Source organism: Oncorhynchus mykiss, chromosome 12, assembly GCF_013265735.2.
Source record: "Oncorhynchus mykiss isolate Arlee chromosome 12, USDA_OmykA_1.1, whole genome shotgun sequence".
Lineage (NCBI taxonomy): Eukaryota > Metazoa > Chordata > Actinopteri > Salmoniformes > Salmonidae > Oncorhynchus > Oncorhynchus mykiss.
In genome coordinates, this window is record NC_048576.1 from 101,242,318 (window position 1) to 101,259,822 (window position 17,505).

General features: G+C 46.3%; 2 protein-coding genes across 3 annotated transcripts in view; both read right to left on the minus strand.

Annotated features, from left to right (window-relative positions):
• Positions 1-17,505, minus strand: part of LOC110511505 (NACHT, LRR and PYD domains-containing protein 12) — a 115,706-nt gene that overhangs the window by 86,925 nt on the left and 11,276 nt on the right. The window lies entirely within an intron of this gene.
• LOC118937847 (NACHT, LRR and PYD domains-containing protein 12-like) lies at positions 11,269-15,894 on the minus strand. 2 transcript variants are annotated; one of them, XM_036939608.1, is made up of 5 exons: positions 15,085-15,894; positions 14,581-14,754; positions 12,895-13,068; positions 12,537-12,583; positions 11,269-12,012 (listed from the first exon to the last, which is right to left on the minus strand). In XM_036939608.1, the coding sequence occupies exons 1-5, from the start codon at positions 15,813-15,815 to the stop codon at positions 11,486-11,488; spliced, it is 1,653 nt and encodes a 550-aa protein (XP_036795503.1). In that variant the 5' UTR covers positions 15,816-15,894; the 3' UTR covers positions 11,269-11,485. The 2 variants fall into 2 exon arrangements, 1 of the variants encoding a protein (XP_036795503.1); XR_005035262.1 differs by lacking the exons at positions 14,581-14,754; positions 15,085-15,894 and having other exon boundaries at positions 11,970-12,012; positions 12,486-12,583; positions 12,895-12,954.

The following is a 17,505-nucleotide window of genomic DNA, read 5'->3' on the forward strand; positions in this document are numbered from 1 at the left end:
GTAGACAGTCAGACCCCCTGATGGACCACAGTGTTGTAGACAGTCAGATCCCCTGATGGGTGTGTTGGACCACAGTGTTGTAGACAGTCAGATCCCCTGATGGGTGTGTTGGACCACAGTGTTGTAGACAGTCAGATCCCATGTTGGACCACAGTGTTTTAGACAGTCAGATCCCCTGATGGGTGTGTTGGACCACAGTGTTGTAGACAGTCAGATCCCCTGTTGGACCACAGTGTTGTAGACAGTCAGATCCCCTGATGGGTGTTTTGGACCACAGTGTTGTAGACAGTCAGATCCCCTGATGGGTGTGTTGGGACCACAGTGTTGTAGACAGTCAGATCCTCTGATGGGTGTGTTGGACCACAGTGTTGTAGACAGTCAGATCCCCTGATGGATGTGATGGACCACAGTGTTGTAGACAGTCAGACCCCCTGATGGGTGTGTTGGACCACAGTGTTGTAGACAGTCAGATCCCCTGTTGGACCACAGTGTTGTAGACAGTCAGATCCCCTGATGGGTGTGTTGGACCACAGTGTTGTAGACAGTCAGATCCCCTGATGGGTGTGTTGGACCACAGTGTTGTAGACAGTCAGATCCCCTGTTGGACCACAGTGTTGTAGACAGTCAGATCCCCTGATGGGTGTGTTGGACCACAGTGTTGTAGACAGTCAGATCCCCTGATGGATGTGATGGACCACAGTGTTGTAGACAGTCAGATCCCCTGTTGGACCACAGTGTTGTAGACAGTCATATCCTCTGATGAGTGTGTTGGACCACAGTGTTGTAGACAGTCAGATCCCCTGATGGGTGTGTTGGACCACAGTGTTGTAGACAGTCATATCCTCTGATGAGTGTGTTGGACCACAGTGTTGTAGACAGTCAGATCCCCTGATGGGTGTGTTGGACCACAGTGTTGTAGACAGTCAGATCCCCTGATGGATGTGATGGATCACAGTGTTGTAGACAGTCAGATCCTCTGATGAGTGTGTTGGACCACAGTGTTGTAGACAGTCAGATCCCCTGATGGGTGTGTTGGACCACAGTGTTGTAGACAGTCAGATCCTCTGATGAGTGTGTTGGACCACAGTGTTGTAGACAGTCAGATCCCATGATGGGTGTATAGGACCACAGTGTTGTAGACAGTCAGATCCCCTGATGGGTGTGTTGGACCACAGTGTTGTAGACAGTCAGATCTCCTGATGGGTGTGTTGGACCACAGTGTTGTAGACAGTCAGATCCTCTGATGAGTGTGTTGGACCACAGTGTTGTAGACAGTCAGACCCCCTGATGGGTGTGTTGGACCACAGTGTTGTAGACAGTCAGATCCCCTGTTGGACCACAGTGTTGTAGACAGTCAGATCCCCTGATGGGTGTGTTGGACCACAGTGTTGTAGACAGTCAGATCCCCTGATGGGTGTGTTGGACCACAGTGTTGTAGACAGTCAGATCCCCTGATGGACCACAGTGTTGTAGACAGTCAGATCCCCTGATGGGTGTGTTGGACCACAGTGTTGTAGACAGTCAGATCCCCTGATGGACCACAGTGTTGTAGACAGTCAGATCCCCTGTTGGACCACAGTGTTGTAGACAGTCAGATCCCCTGTTGGACCACAGTGTTGTAGACAGTCAGATCCCCTGATGGGTGTGTTGGATCACAGTGTTGTAGACAGTCAGATCCCCTGATGGGTGTGTTGGGACCACAGTGTTGTAGACAGTCAGATCCTCTGATGGGTGTGTTGGACCACAGTGTTGTAGACAGTCAGATCCCCTGATGGGTGTGTTGGGACCACAGTGTTGTAGACAGTCAGATCCTCTGATGGGTGTGTTGGACCACAGTGTTGTAGACAGTCAGATCCCCTGATGGATGTGATGGACCACAGTGTTGTAGACAGTCAGACCCCCTGATGGGTGTGTTGGACCACAGTGTTGTAGACAGTCAGATCCCCTGTTGGACCACAGTGTTGTAGACAGTCAGATCCCCTGATGGGTGTGTTGGACCACAGTGTTGTAGACAGTCAGATCCCCTGATGGGTGTGTTGGACCACAGTGTTGTAGACAGTCAGATCCCCTGTTGGACCACAGTGTTGTAGACAGTCAGATCCCCTGATGGGTGTGTTGGACCACAGTGTTGTAGACAGTCAGATCCCCTGATGGGTGTGTTGGACCACAGTGTTGTAGACAGTCAGATCCCATGTTGGACCACAGTGTTGTAGACAGTCAGATCCCCTGATGGATGTGTTGGACCACAGTGTTGTAGACAGTCAGATCCGCTGTTGGACCACAGTGTTGTAGACAGTCAGATCCCCTGATGGGTGTGTTGGACCACAGTGTTGTAGACAGTCAGATCCCCTGATGGGTGTGTTGGGACCACAGTGTTGTAGACAGTCAGATCCTCTGATGAGTGTGTTGGAACACAGTGTTGTAGACAGTCAGACCCCCTGATGGTTGTGTTGGACCACAGTGTTGTAGACAGTCAGATCCCCTGTTGGACCACAGTGTTGTAGACAGGCAGGTCCCCTGATGGGTGTGTTGGACCACAGTGTTGTAGATAGTCAGATCCTCTGATGAGTGTGTTGGACCACAGTGTTGTAGACAGTCAGATCCCCTGATGGGTGTGTTGGACCACAGTGTTGTAGACAGTCAGATCCCCTGATGGACCACAGTGTTGTAGACAGTCAGATCCCCTGATGGGTGTGTTGGACCACAGTGTTGTAGACAGTCAGATCCCCTGATGGACCACAGTGTTGTAGACAGTCAGATCCCCTGTTGGACCACAGTGTTGTAGACAGTCAGATCCCCTGTTGGACCACAGTGTTGTAGACAGTCAGATCCCCTGATGGGTGTGTTGGACCACAGTGTTGTAGACAGTCAGATCCCCTGATGGGTGTGTTGGGACCACAGTGTTGTAGACAGTCAGATCCTCTGATGGGTGTGTTGGACCACAGTGTTGTAGACAGTCAGATCCCCTGATGGATGTGATGGACCACAGTGTTGTAGACAGTCAGACCCCCTGATGGGTGTGTTGGACCACAGTGTTGTAGACAGTCAGATCCCCTGTTGGACCACAGTGTTGTAGACAGTCAGATCCCCTGATGGGTGTGTTGGACCACAGTGTTGTAGACAGTCAGATCCCCTGATGGGTGTGTTGGACCACAGTGTTGTAGACAGTCAGATCCCCTGATGGGTGTGTTGGACCACAGTGTTGTAGACAGTCAGACCCCCTGATGGGTGTGTTGGACCACAGTGTTGTAGACAGTCAGATCCCCTGTTGGACCACAGTGTTGTAGACAGTCAGGTCCCCTGATGGGTGTGTTGGACCACAGTGTTGTAGATAGTCAGATCCTCTGATGAGTGTGTTGGACCACAGTGTTGTAGACAGTCAGATCCCCTGATGGGTGTGTTGGACCACAGTGTTGTAGACAGTCAGATCCCCTGATGGACCACAGTGTTGTAGACAGTCAGATCCCCTGATGGGTGTGTTGGACCACAGTGTTGTAGACAGTCAGATCCCCTGAATGACCACAGTGTTGTAGACAGTCAGATCCCCTGTTGGACCACAGTGTTGTAGACAGTCAGATCCCCTGTTGGACCACAGTGTTGTAGACAGTCAGATCCCCTGATGGGTGTGTTGGACCACAGTGTTGTAGACAGTCAGATCCCCTGATGGTTGTGTTGGGACCACAGTGTTGTAGACAGTCAGATCCTCTGATGGGTGTGTTGGACCACAGTGTTGTAGACAGTCAGATCCCCTGATGGATGTGATGGACCACAGTGTTGTAGACAGTCAGACCCCCTGATGGGTGTGTTGGACCACAGTGTTGTAGACAGTCAGATCCCCTGTTGGACCACAGTGTTGTAGACAGTCAGATCCCCTGATGGGTGTGTTGGACCACAGTGTTGTAGACAGTCAGATCCCCTGATGGGTGTGTTGGACCACAGTGTTGTAGACAGTCAGATCCCATGTTGGACCACAGTGTTGTAGACAGTCAGATCCCCTGATGGATGTGTTGGACCACAGTGTTGTAGACAGTCAGATCCCCTGTTGGACCACAGTGTTGTAGACAGTCAGATCCCCTGATGGGTGTGTTGGACCACAGTGTTGTAGACAGTCAGATCCCCTGATGGGTGTGTTGGGACCACAGTGTTGTAGACAGTCAGATCCCCTGATGGATGTGATGGACCACAGTGTTGTAGACAGTCAGACCCCCTGATGGGTGTGTTGGACCACAGTGTTGTAGACAGTCAGATCCCCTGTTGGACCACAGTGTTGTAGACAGTCAGATCCCCTGATGGGTGTGTTGGACCACAGTGTTGTAGACAGTCAGATCCCCTGATGGGTGTGTTGGACCACAGTGTTGTAGACAGTCAGATCCCCTGTTGGACCACAGTGTTGTAGACAGTCAGATCCCCTGATGGACCACAGTGTTGTAGACAGTCAGATCCCCTGATGGGTGTGTTGGACCACAGTGTTGTAGACAGTCAGATCCCCTGATGGGTGTGTTGGACCACAGTGTTGTAGACAGTCAGATCCCATGTTGGACCACAGTGTTGTAGACAGTCAGACCCCCTGATGGGTGTGTTGGACCACAGTGTTGTAGACAGTCAGACCCCCTGTTGGACCACAGTGTTGTAGACAGTCAGATCCCTTGATGGGTGTGTTGGACCACAGTGTTGTAGACAGTCAAACCCCCTGTTCTACCACAGTGTTGTAGACAGTCAGATCCCCTGATGGGTGTGTTGGACCACAGTGTTGTAGACAGTCAGATCCCCTGATGGACCACAGTGTTGTAGACAGTCAGATCCCCTGATGGACCACAGTGTTGTAGACAGTCAGATCCCCTGTTGGACCACAGTGTTGTAGACAGTCAGATCCCCTGATGGACGACAGTGTTGTAGACAGTCAGATCCCCTGATGGGTGTGTTGGACCACAGTCTGTCAAAACATAAGGGTTTTCTTTGAAGACTCCCACCTGGCTCCTATGTGAGGATCAGATTGACTTGCCTACAGATGAAGACTCAGAGGCCAGCGATGGTTGTTCAGAACTCAGCCAGTCTGGTAAGTTGGTGACGGTAGACTGCGGCTGCTACCTGACAGGATCAGAGGACAGCGATGGTTGTTCAGAACTCAGCCAGTCGGGTAAGTTGGTGACGGTAGACTGCGGCTGCTACCTGATAGGATCAGAGGACAGCGATGGTTGTTCAGAACTCAGCCAGTCTGGTAAGTTGGTGACGGTAGACTTCGGCTGCTACCTGACAGAATCAGAGGACAGCGATGGTTGTTCAGAACTCAGCCAGTCTGGTTAGTTGGTGAGGGTAGACTGCGGCTGCTACCTGACAGGATCAGAGGACAGCGATGGTTGTTCAGAACTCAGTCAGTCTGGTAAGTTGGTGACGGTAGACTGCGGCTGCTTTCTAACCTGATATGGAGGAAGTCCCTTCCCTTTGCCCCCCTCCTCTCCCCTACCTTCCCTTTGCCTCCCCCTCCTCTCCCCTACCTTCCCTATGCCTCCCCCTCCTCTCCCCTACCTTCCCTATGCCCCCCTCCTCTCCTCTACCTTCCCTATGACCACCCTCCTCTCCCCTACCTTCCCTATGCCCCCCCTCCTCTCCCCTACCTTCCCTATTCCCCCCCTCCTCTCCCCTACCTTCCCTATGTCCCCCCTCCTCTCCTCTACCTTCCCTATTCCCCCCCTCCTCTCCTCTACCTTGCCTATGCCCCCCTCCTCTCCCCTACCTTTCCTATGCCCCCTCCTCTCCCCTCTCTTCTCTATGCCCCCCCTCCTCTCCCCTACCTTCCCTATGCCCCCCCCTCCTCTCTCCTACCTTCCCTATGCCCCCCTCCTCTCCCCTCTATGCCCCCCTCCTCTCCCCTACCTTCCCTATGCCCCCCTCCTCTCCTCTACCTTCCCTATGACCACCCTCCTCTCCCCTACCTTCCCTATGCCCCCCCCTCCTCTCCCCTACCTTCCCTATTCCCCCCCTCCTCTCCCCTACCTTCCCTATGTCCCCCCTCCTCTCCTCTACCTTCCCTATTCCCCCCCTCCTCTCCTCTACCTTGCCTATGCCCCCCCTCCTCTCCCCTACCTTCCCTATGCCCCCTCCTCTCCCCTCTCTTCTCTATGCCCCCCCTCCTCTCCCCTACCTTCCCTATGCCCCCCCCTCCTCTCCCCTACCTTCCCTATGCCCCCCTCCTCTCCCCTCTATGCCCCCCTCCTCTCCCCTACCTTCCCTATGCCCCCTCCTCTACCCTCTCTTCCCTATGCCTCCCCCTCCTCTCCTCTACCTTCCCTACGGTCCCCCCCTCCTCTCCCCTACCTTCCCTATACCCCCCCCTCCTCTCCCCTACCTTCCATATGCCCCCCCTCCTCTCCCCTACCTTCCCTATGCCTCCCCTCCTCTCCCCTACCTTCCCTACACCCCACCGTCCTCTCCCCTATCTTCCCTATACCCCCCCTCTCCCCTACCTTCCCTATGCCCCCCCTCCTCTCCCCTACCTTCCCTATGCCTCCCCCTCCTCTCCCCTACCTTCCCTATGCCCCCCCTCCTCTCCCCTACCTTCCCTATGCCTCCCCCTCCTCTCCCCTACCTTCCCTATGCCCCCCTCCTCTCCCCTACCTTCCCTATGCCCCACCCTCCTCTCCCCTACCTTCCCTATGCCCCCCCTCCTCTCCCCTACCTTCCCTATGCCTCCCCTCCTCTCCCCTACCTTCCCTATGCCCCCCTCCTCTCCCCTACCTTCCCTATGCCCCCCTCCTCTCCCCTACCTTCCCTATGCCCCCCTCCTCTCCCCTACCTTCCCTATGCCCCACCCTCCTCACCCCTAGCTTCCCTATGCCCCCCTCCTCTCCCCTACCTTCCCTATGCCGTGATTAGGTTAGAAGAGAATGACTCCTCAACCCAAGAGGCCCTGGAGCAGCTGTGATTAGGTTAGAAGAGAATGACTCCTCAACCCAAGAGGCCCTGGAGCAGCTGTGATTAGGTTAGAAGAGAATGACTCCTCAACCCATGAGGCCCTGGAGCAGCTGTGATTAGGTTAGAAGAGAATGACTCCTCAACCCATGAGGCCCTGGAGCAGCTGTGATTAGGTTAGAAGAGAATGACTCCTCAACCCATGAGGCCCTGGAGCAGCTGTGATTAGGTTAGAAGAGAATGACTCCTCAACCCATGAGGCCCTGGAGCAGCTGTGAGAGAGCATCAGTGTGGAAGCATTTGGGAAAATTTCAAGCGCTTAAGAAGGTTCCTGGCAAAGAGGATTGTCTGTTATGTAAAGGGTCAGAACCACTGAGTGAACAAAATATTAAGGATACCTTCCTAATATTGCGTTGCGCCTGGTCAGTTTGTCATGGAAAGAAAGGTGTCCTTAATGTTTTGTGGAAATTATACAATAATTATACATTCATCGATTTTGTTATATAGCCTATTGTTTTCTCTTTATACAACCTGCCATCTACCCACCTGGGGACTGAGGGTTATGAGAGAACCCCCACATCACTAGCTTCTCTTTATACAACCTGCCATCTACCCACCTGGGGACTGAGGGTTATGAGAGAACCCCCACATCACTAGCTTCTCTTTATTCAACCTGCCATCTACCCACCTGGGGACTGAGGGTTATGAGAGAACCCCCACATCACTAGCTTCTCTTTATTCAACCTGCCATCTACCCACCTGGGGGCTGAGGGTTATGAGAGAACCCCCACATCACTAGCTTCTCTTTATACAACCTGCCATCTACCCACCTGGGGGCTGAGGGTTATGAGAGAACCCCCACATCACTAGCTTCTCTTTATTCAACCTGCCATCTACCCACCTGGGGACTGAGGGTTATGAGAGAACCCCCACATCACTAGCTTCTCTTTATACAACCTGCCATCTACCCACCTGGGGACTGAGGGTTATGAGAGAACCCCCACATCACTAGCTTCTCTTTATTCAACCTGCCATCTACCCACCTGGGGACTGAGGGTTATGAGAGAACCCCCACATCACTAGCTTCTCTTTATTCAACCTGCCATCTATCCACCTGGGGACTGAGGGTTATGAGAGAACCCCCACATCACTAGCTTCTCTTTATACAACCTGCCATCTACCCACCTGGGGACTGAGGGTTATGAGAGAACCCCCACATCACTAGCTTCTCTTTATACAACCTGCCATCTACCCACCTGGGGACTGAGGGTTATGAGAGAACCCCCACATCACTAGCTTATCTTTATTCAACCTGCCATCTACCCACCTGGGGACTGAGGGTTATGAGAGAACCCCCACATCACTAGCTTCTCTTTATTCAACCTGCCATCTACCCACCTGGGGACTGAGGGTTATGAGAGAACCCCCACATCACTAGCTTCTCTTTATTCAACCTGCCATCTACCCACCTGGGGACTGAGGGTTATGAGAGAACCCCCACATCACTAGCTTCTCTTTATACAACCTGCCATCTACCCACCTGGGGACTGAGGGTTATGAGAGAACCCCCACATCACTAGCTTATCTTTATTCAACCTGCCATCTACCCACCTGGGGACTGAGGGTTATGAGAGAACCCCCACATCACTAGCTTATCTTTATTCAACCTGCCATCTACCCACCTGGGGACTGAGGGTTATGAGAGAACCCCCACATCACTAGGTTCTCTTTATTCAACCTGCCATCTACCCACCTGGGGACTGAGGGTTATGGGAGAACCCCCACATCACTAGCTTGCATGTTCTGCAGCCTTGTAAAGATAAGGAGGGGATGACTGGGAGGCAGGTCGGCATTTATTGTCATGAATCTTGCCCTGGAGGCAGTTCAGCAAAGTGGTCACTAGCTGACACAGGCACAAAGTAATACAATCTGATTTTAATCCTACAGCCAATTTTTACTTTGCAGCTGGTGCTAGGGGGCACATGAGTTCCCTAAAGGGAACACCCCCTCCCATTCAGCTGAAGAAATATTCTTTAGTAATATTTAACTTTCACACATTAACAAGTACAATACAGCAAATTAAAGATAAACATCTTGTTAATCTACCCATCGTGTCCGATTTTTAAAATGTTTTACAGTGAAAACACAACATATATTTATGTTAGATGACCACCAAATTCAAACACACACACAGCGATTTGTCACAGTCACAAAAGCATATGTATAGATAAAATGAATCACCTTTGATCATCTCCATCAGATGACACTCATAGGGCATCATGTTATACATGTGTTGTGTGTTTTGTTCGATAATGTGCATATATATATATATATATATATATATATATATGTAAAGGATCTCAGTTTACATTGGCGCGTTACGTGCAGTAATGTTTTGATTCCAAAACATCCAGTGATTTTGCAGAAATACTCACAATAAACATTGATAAAAGATGCAAGTGTTGTTCACTGAATTAAAGATAAATGTATCCTCTATACAACCGCTGTGTCAGATTTAAAACAAACTGTACGGAAAAATAATAATCTAAGAATGGCGCTCAGAACCCAAAGAAATAGCCGCCATTTTGGCGTCAACAGAAGCTACAAAAAACACTATAAATATTCACTTACCTTTGAATATCTTCATCAGAAGGCAGTCCCAGAAATCCCAGTTCAACAATAAATTACTGATTTGTTCCATAAAGTTCCAAAAAGCCCATAATTTAGCCACTTGTTGTTAGTTTGTTCAGCCCAGCATTCAATCCTCAAAAAGCACGAGTAATTCCTCCAGACAAAAACTCAAAGTTCCGTTACAGGTCGTAGAAACAAGTCAAATGATGTATGCAATCCATATTTAGGATGTTTTAAACATTAATCAGCAATAAGGTTCCAACCGGAGAATTTCTTTGTCTGAAGAAAAGCATTGGAACAGGAGGACACTCTCGTGACCGCGCGTAACGAGACTGAGGCTTCCTGCCAGACCACCCACTCAAAGAGCTATTATGAGCCCCACCTTTATAGTAGAATCATACAACCAGAATCTAAAGACGGTGACATCTTGTGGAAGCCCTAGGACGTGCATGCTCATCCATATCTAAGATGGACAACCAATGGCACTGTTTTCTAAATTGAGTTCTCACTTCCTGTTTGGATTTCTTCTCAGGTTTACTGATTATTATTATTATTTACTGTTTACTACAATATATATATTTACACAAGTGTAAAGGGATAAAGAATATGTACATAAACATACATGAATGAGTGATGGTACAGAACGGCATAGGCAAGATGCAGTAGATCGTATAGAGTACAGTATATACATATGAGATGAGTAATGTAGGGTATGTAAACATTATATTAAGTGGCATTGTGAAGTGGCTAGTGATGCATTTTTTTCCATCAATTTCCATCTATTCCTATTATTAAAGTGGCTGGAGTTGAGTCAGTATGTGAGAGAGAGCAGAGAGCAGAGAGAGAAGAGAGAGAGGGAGCAGAGAGAGAAGAGAGAGAGGGAGCAGAGAGCAGAGAGAGAAGAGAGAGAGAGAGCAGAGAGCAGAGAGCAGAGAGAGAAGAGAGAGAGAGAGAGAGAGAGAGAGAGGGAGCAGAGAGCAGAGAGAGAAGAGAGAGAGAGAGAGAGAGAGAGAGAGAGAGAGAGAGAGAGAGAGAGAGAGAGAGAGAAAATAAAATAAAGTCAAAAACTGTTTTCACGATTAACCTTTTCTTACTTCAAGTTTCTTGTTTCAAGTATGTTTTATTATGAAAAGTACAATATATACTTGTACAACAATGGAGCATATATATATAATTGAACAATTTGTTATTCAACATAAAAAACATAGAACAAATGATTACATTGGTATTTTAACGGTGTTATTGTAAGAGTTTAAATGTTTAAACAGAGGATCCATCTAAAACAGTATAAAACAAGATGATAAACAGAGGATCCATCTAAAACAAGATGATAAACAGAGGATCCATCTAAAACAGTATAAAACAAGATGATAAACAGAGGATCCATCTAAAACAGTATAAAACAAGATGATAAACAGAGGATCCATCTAAAACAGTATAAAACAAGATGATAAACAGAGGATCCATCTAAAACAGTATGAAACAAGATGATAAACAGAGGATCCATCTAAAACAGTATAAAACAAGATGATAAACAGAGGATCCATCTAAAACAGTATAAAACAAGATGATAAACAGAGGATCCATCTAAAACAGTCTAAAACAAGATGATAAACAGAGGATCCATCTAAAACAGTATAAAACAAGATGATAAACAGAGGATCCATCTAAAACAGTATAAAACAAGATGATAAACAGAGGATCCATCTAAAACAGTATAAAACAAGATGATAAACAGAGGATCCATCTAAAACAGTATAAAACAAGTGCAGTATGTTCTGAGAACGTTACTTTAACGTCAACTCATAACGTCACACTATAACTTCATGGGAGTCTTGTGGAAAGACTGCATGTTGTTTTGGGGGGATTGAGTGACGTCTTCATCAACATTTGCAGAATATTCCTGTAATATTTGTGTGTGTCAGTGTGTGTGTGTCTCCGGTTATTATTCCAGGGACACTGAGGATTCATATTGAACCCTAAACCCTGGATAGAGGGGCTCAGTGAATGTGGAGGTGAATGTGATCAGGTGGGTCAGTGTGTCAGAGGAGGCTCTATAGAAGGACAGAGTGCCGGCTAGCCAGTCCAGATACACTCCTACTCTGTGGGGGCTGGAGGAGGGGACGTCTATGGTAGTGGGATTATTATTATGCCAGGCTGTGTAGCTGTTGTCAGAGCAGAACAGACTCCAGGACTTGTCATTGGCTCCAAGACCACAGTCCTCAAGCCCTCCTCTCCTGCTGATTCCTTTATATGTCATTCCTACATCAGCCCCTCTCCCACTCCACTCTACCTCCCAGTAACACCGCCCAGTCAGACCCTCTCTACACAGCACCTGTCTATAGTCCTCAAATCTCTCTGGGTGATCAGGATACGGCTGCTCCTCTCTCCTACATGTCACCTTTCTGTTCTCCTCAGAAAGAGAGAGGAGTCTGTTTACTGTGTTTGGGTCCAGTGTGAGATCACAGACATCTGATGGATGAAACCAGACACAATATTAGAAATCATCATCATTCACATTAGAATGTTAACTCACTTTTCACTAATTCATTTAATGTAGATGTTTCTAGGTATCAAAAGGAGAAGTTAAGGTAACTTGAGACTTGTTGAATGATCATATGTTATACTGTATGGTAATATAAAACACACTTATTCCCATTAATTACACACACACACACGCACACGCACACACACACACATACACGCACACACACACACACACGTACACATACATGAACACGAACACACATTTGTTACGTAACACAAAGACGCCACACACACACACACACACACACACACACACACACACACACACACACACACACACACACACAAAGCAACTCTTTGTAAACGTTGGTGTCCCTGATTTCTGCTTCTGTAGAACTAAAGCTGATATTTAATATGACCAAGTCAGTAATGATGGTGGTCATTGACTTTGACTTAACTTGAATTAAGACTTATTCTTAGTCATATTCTTCACAGCAGTCAACACTCACATTTTCTAAGCCCAGGTTTCATTCTGTTCTCTCCACCATGTTCCACACTGTAGCGGTAAGCAGAAGAACATACAGTCATTGAGGGATACACCTGAACACACACACACACACACACACACACACACACACACACACACACACACACACACACACACACACACACACACACACACACACACACACACACACACACACACACACACACACACACACACACACACACACACTTACTGGACACATACTCACACACAGTATCATATAACTTATAACTTTGTACAAGTGGTACGAATGTTTGTCTTAACTAGCCTGATAAGTCAAACATGTCTGATATGAACATTGACATAAACCCTCTACATACTTGAGTTTCTCCAGTCTGCAGTGTGGATCCTCCAGTCCAGCAGAGAGCAGTCTGACTCCTGAGTCTCCTGGGTGATTGTAGCTCAGGTCCAGCTCTCTCAGGTGTGAGGGGTTTGACTCCAGAGCTGAGACCAGAGAAGCACAGCCTTCCTCTGTGACTAGACAGCCTGACAGCCTGCAAAGAGTCAAATCATATTAAAATCACACAGATATTCTTTGGTGGTGACATATTCAACATATTCAGATATATCAGTGTTCTGAAACCTGACATATCTATTCATAATATTACTTGTAGAGAGAAAAATGTTTAGTACAAATATTATAGTAGACTGACCAGAGCAGTTTAAAAAGCAGTATCAGTCAGAAGACAGACAGTGAGGTATCAGATTTAGATTGTATTGAGTATACATTCCACACCATATCTATTTAGACAGTGAGGTATCAGATTTAGATTGTATTGAGTATACAGTCCACACCATATCTATTTAGACAGTGAGGTATCAGATTTAGATTGTATTGAGTATACAGTCCACACCATATCTATTTAGACAGTGAGGTATCAGATTTAGATTGTATTGAGTATACAGTCCACACCATATCTAAGTAAGTATTAGTATTAGTATTAGTACCAAGTATTTGGTCTGATATACTACATCAGCCTGAGACTGCAATGATGGAGAAGGATCATGAATGAATCATGAATAATAATGAGTGAGAAAGTTACAGAGGCTACAACAAAACATGCTAACCTCTCACCATTACCAATAACAGAGGCTACAACAAAACATACTAACCTCTCATCATTACCAATAACAGAGGCTACAACAAAACATGCTAACCTCTCACCATTACCAGTAACAGAGGCTACAACAAAACATGCTAACCTCTCACCATTACCAATAACAGAGGTTACAACAAAACAATGCTAACCTCTCACCATTACCAATAACAGAGGCTACAACAAAACATGCTAACCTCTCACCATTACCAATAACAGAGGCTACAACAAAACATACTAACCTCTCATCATTACCAATAACAGAGGCTACAACAAAACATGCTAACCTCTCACCATTACCAGTAACAGAGGCTACAACAAAACATGCTAACCTCTCACCATTACCAATAACAGAGGTTACAACAAAACGATGCTAACCTCTCACCATTACCAATAACAGAGGCTACAACAAAACATGCTAACCTCTCAACATTACCAATAACAGAGGATACAACAAAACATGCTAACCTCTCACCATTACCAATAACAGAGGCTACAACAAAACATGCTAACCTCTCACCATTACCAATAACAGAGGCTACAACAAAACATGCTAACCTCTCACCATTACTAATAACAGAGGCTACAACAAAACATGCTAACCTCTCACCATTACTAATAACAGAGGCTACAACAAAACATGCTAACCTCTCACCATTACCAATAACAGAGGCTACAACAAAACATACTAACCTCTCACCATTAACCTCAAATAAAAGGTTACATTCTGTACTGTCTGCTAATATATCACCATTATATCTCAAATCCAAAATCCTGGAGCATAGCACCAAATGTAAAACTGTAAGCTTCACTGTCCAAACACATATGGTGTGGACTATGTGTCTCTGGTAAACACATGTGGATCTGGTGAACAGTTATCTCTTGTTGACCAACTACAGGAATACTGACCTCAGAGTCTCCAGTTTACAGTGGGGATTCCCCAGTCCAGCAGAGAGCAGCTCCACTCCTGAATCCTTCAGGTCATTGTTACTCAGATCCAGCTCTCTCAGGTGTGAGGGGTTTGACTCCAGAGCTGAGACCAGAGAAGCACAGCCTTCCTCTGTGACTAGACAGCCTGACAGCCTGCAAAGAGTCAAATCATATTTAAATCACACTGTTATTCTTTGTTGGTGAAAATAGTGGCAGTATATTTTTTTCAACATATTCTGATATATCAGTGTCCTAATGTAGAAGGACAACGACAGATGCATTTGGTTTATACAGATTCATCTTCCGTCTCCTCGAGTTGTAGTGTCAAAATGTTATACTAATTACTAAATATGTTTTTCAATATAACATTAGATACATATAATATACATATTAATATTATATACATATTACAGTACATTTTTAACTCTAAACTGAATATTTCTTCGTGATGATTAGATCTTAAATGTCATTTTATTTACTCACAGAACAGTTCTGGAGGCTTTGACCACTGGCAGCATCCTCAGAAGACCTTCCTCTGATCTGGAGTATTTCTTCAGGTCAAACACATCCAGCTCCTTTTCTGAAGTCAGCAAAACAAAGACCAGAGCTGACCACTGTGCAGGTGACAGGTTGGCTCTACAGACAATTCCAAATCTCAGGTAGCTTTGGATCTCCTCCACTAGATAATGGTCATTCAGTTCATTCAGACAGTGGAACAGATTGATGCTCCTCTGTGGAGAGAGATTCTCCCTGATATTCTCCTTGATGTACTTGACCGTTTCTTCATGGCTCTGTGAGCTGCTTCTTGTCTTTGTCAGTAGACCTCGTAAGTGCTTCTGATTGGACTCCAGTGAGAGGCCCAGAAGGAAGCGGAGGAAAAGGTCCAGGTTTCCTGTCTCACTTTGTAAGGCTTTATCCACAGCACTCTTGTAGAAAGTAACTTTAGGCTTCTCTCTGAACAGCGCAGAAAGGTTCCTGGACATTGATTGAGGTTTGTCCATTAGATTCTCATTGTTGTTGATGAATGAGAGGAACACATATATAGCAGCCAGAAACTCCTGAATGCTCAGATGTACGAAGCAGTACACCTTGTCCTGGTACAGCCCACATTCCTCTTTAAAGAGCTGTGTGCACAATCCTGAGTACACTGAGGCTTCATTGACATTAATGCCAGCCTTTGTCAGGTCTTCTTCATAGAAAATCAGATTGCCCATCACAAGCTGTTGAAAAGCCAGTTTCCCCAGTGACAGAATGCTCTCTTTATTCCAGTGTGGACCTGTCTCTTCTTTCCCAATATACTTTTCATTCTTCTGTTTGATATGAAACACCACAAGGTGTGTGTACATCTCAGTAAGAGTCTTGGGCATCTCTTCTCTCTTATGTTTCAGCATGTGTTCAAGGACTGTTGCAGAAATCCAACAGAAGACTGGAATGTGGCACATGATGTGGAGGCTCCTTGATGTCTTTATGTGTGAGATGATTCTGCTGGCCATGTCCTCATCACTGAATCTCTTCCTGAAGTACTCCTCCTTCTGTGGGTCATTGAACCCTCGTACCTCTGTCACCTGGTCAACACACCCTGAAGGGATCCTATTGGCTGCTGCTGGTCGGGTAGTTATCCAGAGGAGAGCAGAGGGAAGCAGATTTCCCTTGATGAGATTTGTCATCAGAACATCCACTGAGGTTGACTCTGTGACGTCACAACAGATCTTGTTCTTCTGGAAGTCTAGGGGCAGTCGGCACTCATCCAGACCATCAAAGATGAACAGAACTTTGTACTTGTCGTAGTTGGAGATTCTTGATTGTTTGGTTTCCATTGAGAAGTGATTGAGAAGTTCAATCAAAGTGTGTTCTTCTTTTATCATATTCAGCTCCCGGAAAGGGAATGAAAATACAAATTGGACATCCTGATTTGCTTTTCCTTCAGCCCAGTCCAGAATGAACTTCTGCACAGAGACTGTTTTTCCAATGCCAGCGACTCCCTTTGTCAGCACAGTTCTGATAAGTTTGTCTTGTCCAGTTAAGGGTTTGAAGATGTCGTTACATTTGATTGCAGTCTCTGGTCTTGCTTGTTTCCTATTTGTTGTCTCAATCTGTCTCAGCTCATGTTCATTATTGACCTCCCCTGTTCCACCCTCTGTGATGTAGAGCTCTGTGTAGATCCTATTGAGAAGTGTTGGGTTTCCTTGTTTAGCGATCCCCTCAAATACACATTGAAACTTCTTCTTTAGATTGGATTTGAGTTCACGTTGGCAAATCACAGCAAGCTCATCTGAATCTAGAAATAACACAGACAATATTAACATTTTGTCCGTTTTAATGCCTACAGTCTTGTAGGACTGTTATAAAGTTGAACATTATAATAAATCATTCTCTTAAATGTCTATATAAATGATTAATGTTTCCATGATGCATTACAGACTGGGGTGACTGATTATATTATTATTGGTATTATTGATCTCTCTCTCTCTCTCTCTCTCTCTCTCTCTCTCTCTCTCTCTCTCTCTCTCTCTCTCTCTCTCTCTCTCTCTCTCAATAAATCACCACAACACATCCCTACTGCTACTTGATGAGGTCACTAGGTGTTGTGTTATCGGCTTCTACAATATCATTGAGTTGCACAGCTACTTGAGCTGTTATAAAACAGAATTCAGCATGAGTCAGACAGCTCTTACATTTCTCCAGTGTGTCAGCAAGCTCCTTCTGGTTCATTTTCCTCAGGATGTGCAGTGTGATCTTCAGAGCCCCCTCTCTGGCACTGCTCTCCTGCTTCTCATCTTCAGTGTCCACCACTTCATTATCCTGCTTCTGACACTCAAAGCATTCTGGGAGTTCTGGACTAAGAATACTCTTGAACATCTTCAGCTCGTTCTTCACAAATATCATAATATTCTCTTCAAGCAA

Excerpts from the sequence above, each read along its gene's own strand:
- LOC118937847 (XM_036939608.1), bottom strand. The coding sequence starts at position 15,815 with ATGGGCAATCTGATTTTCTATGAAGAAGACCTGACAAAGGCTGGCATT. Across the intron at positions 13,069-14,580 it reads TGTAAACTGGAGACTCTGAG|GCTGTCAGGCTGTCTAGTCA; the intron begins GTCAGTATTCCT and ends GACTCTTTGCAG. Across the intron at positions 12,013-12,536 it reads GAAACCTGGGCTTAGAAAAT|ATGTCTGTGATCTCACACTG; the intron begins GTGAGTGTTGAC and ends TTCATCCATCAG.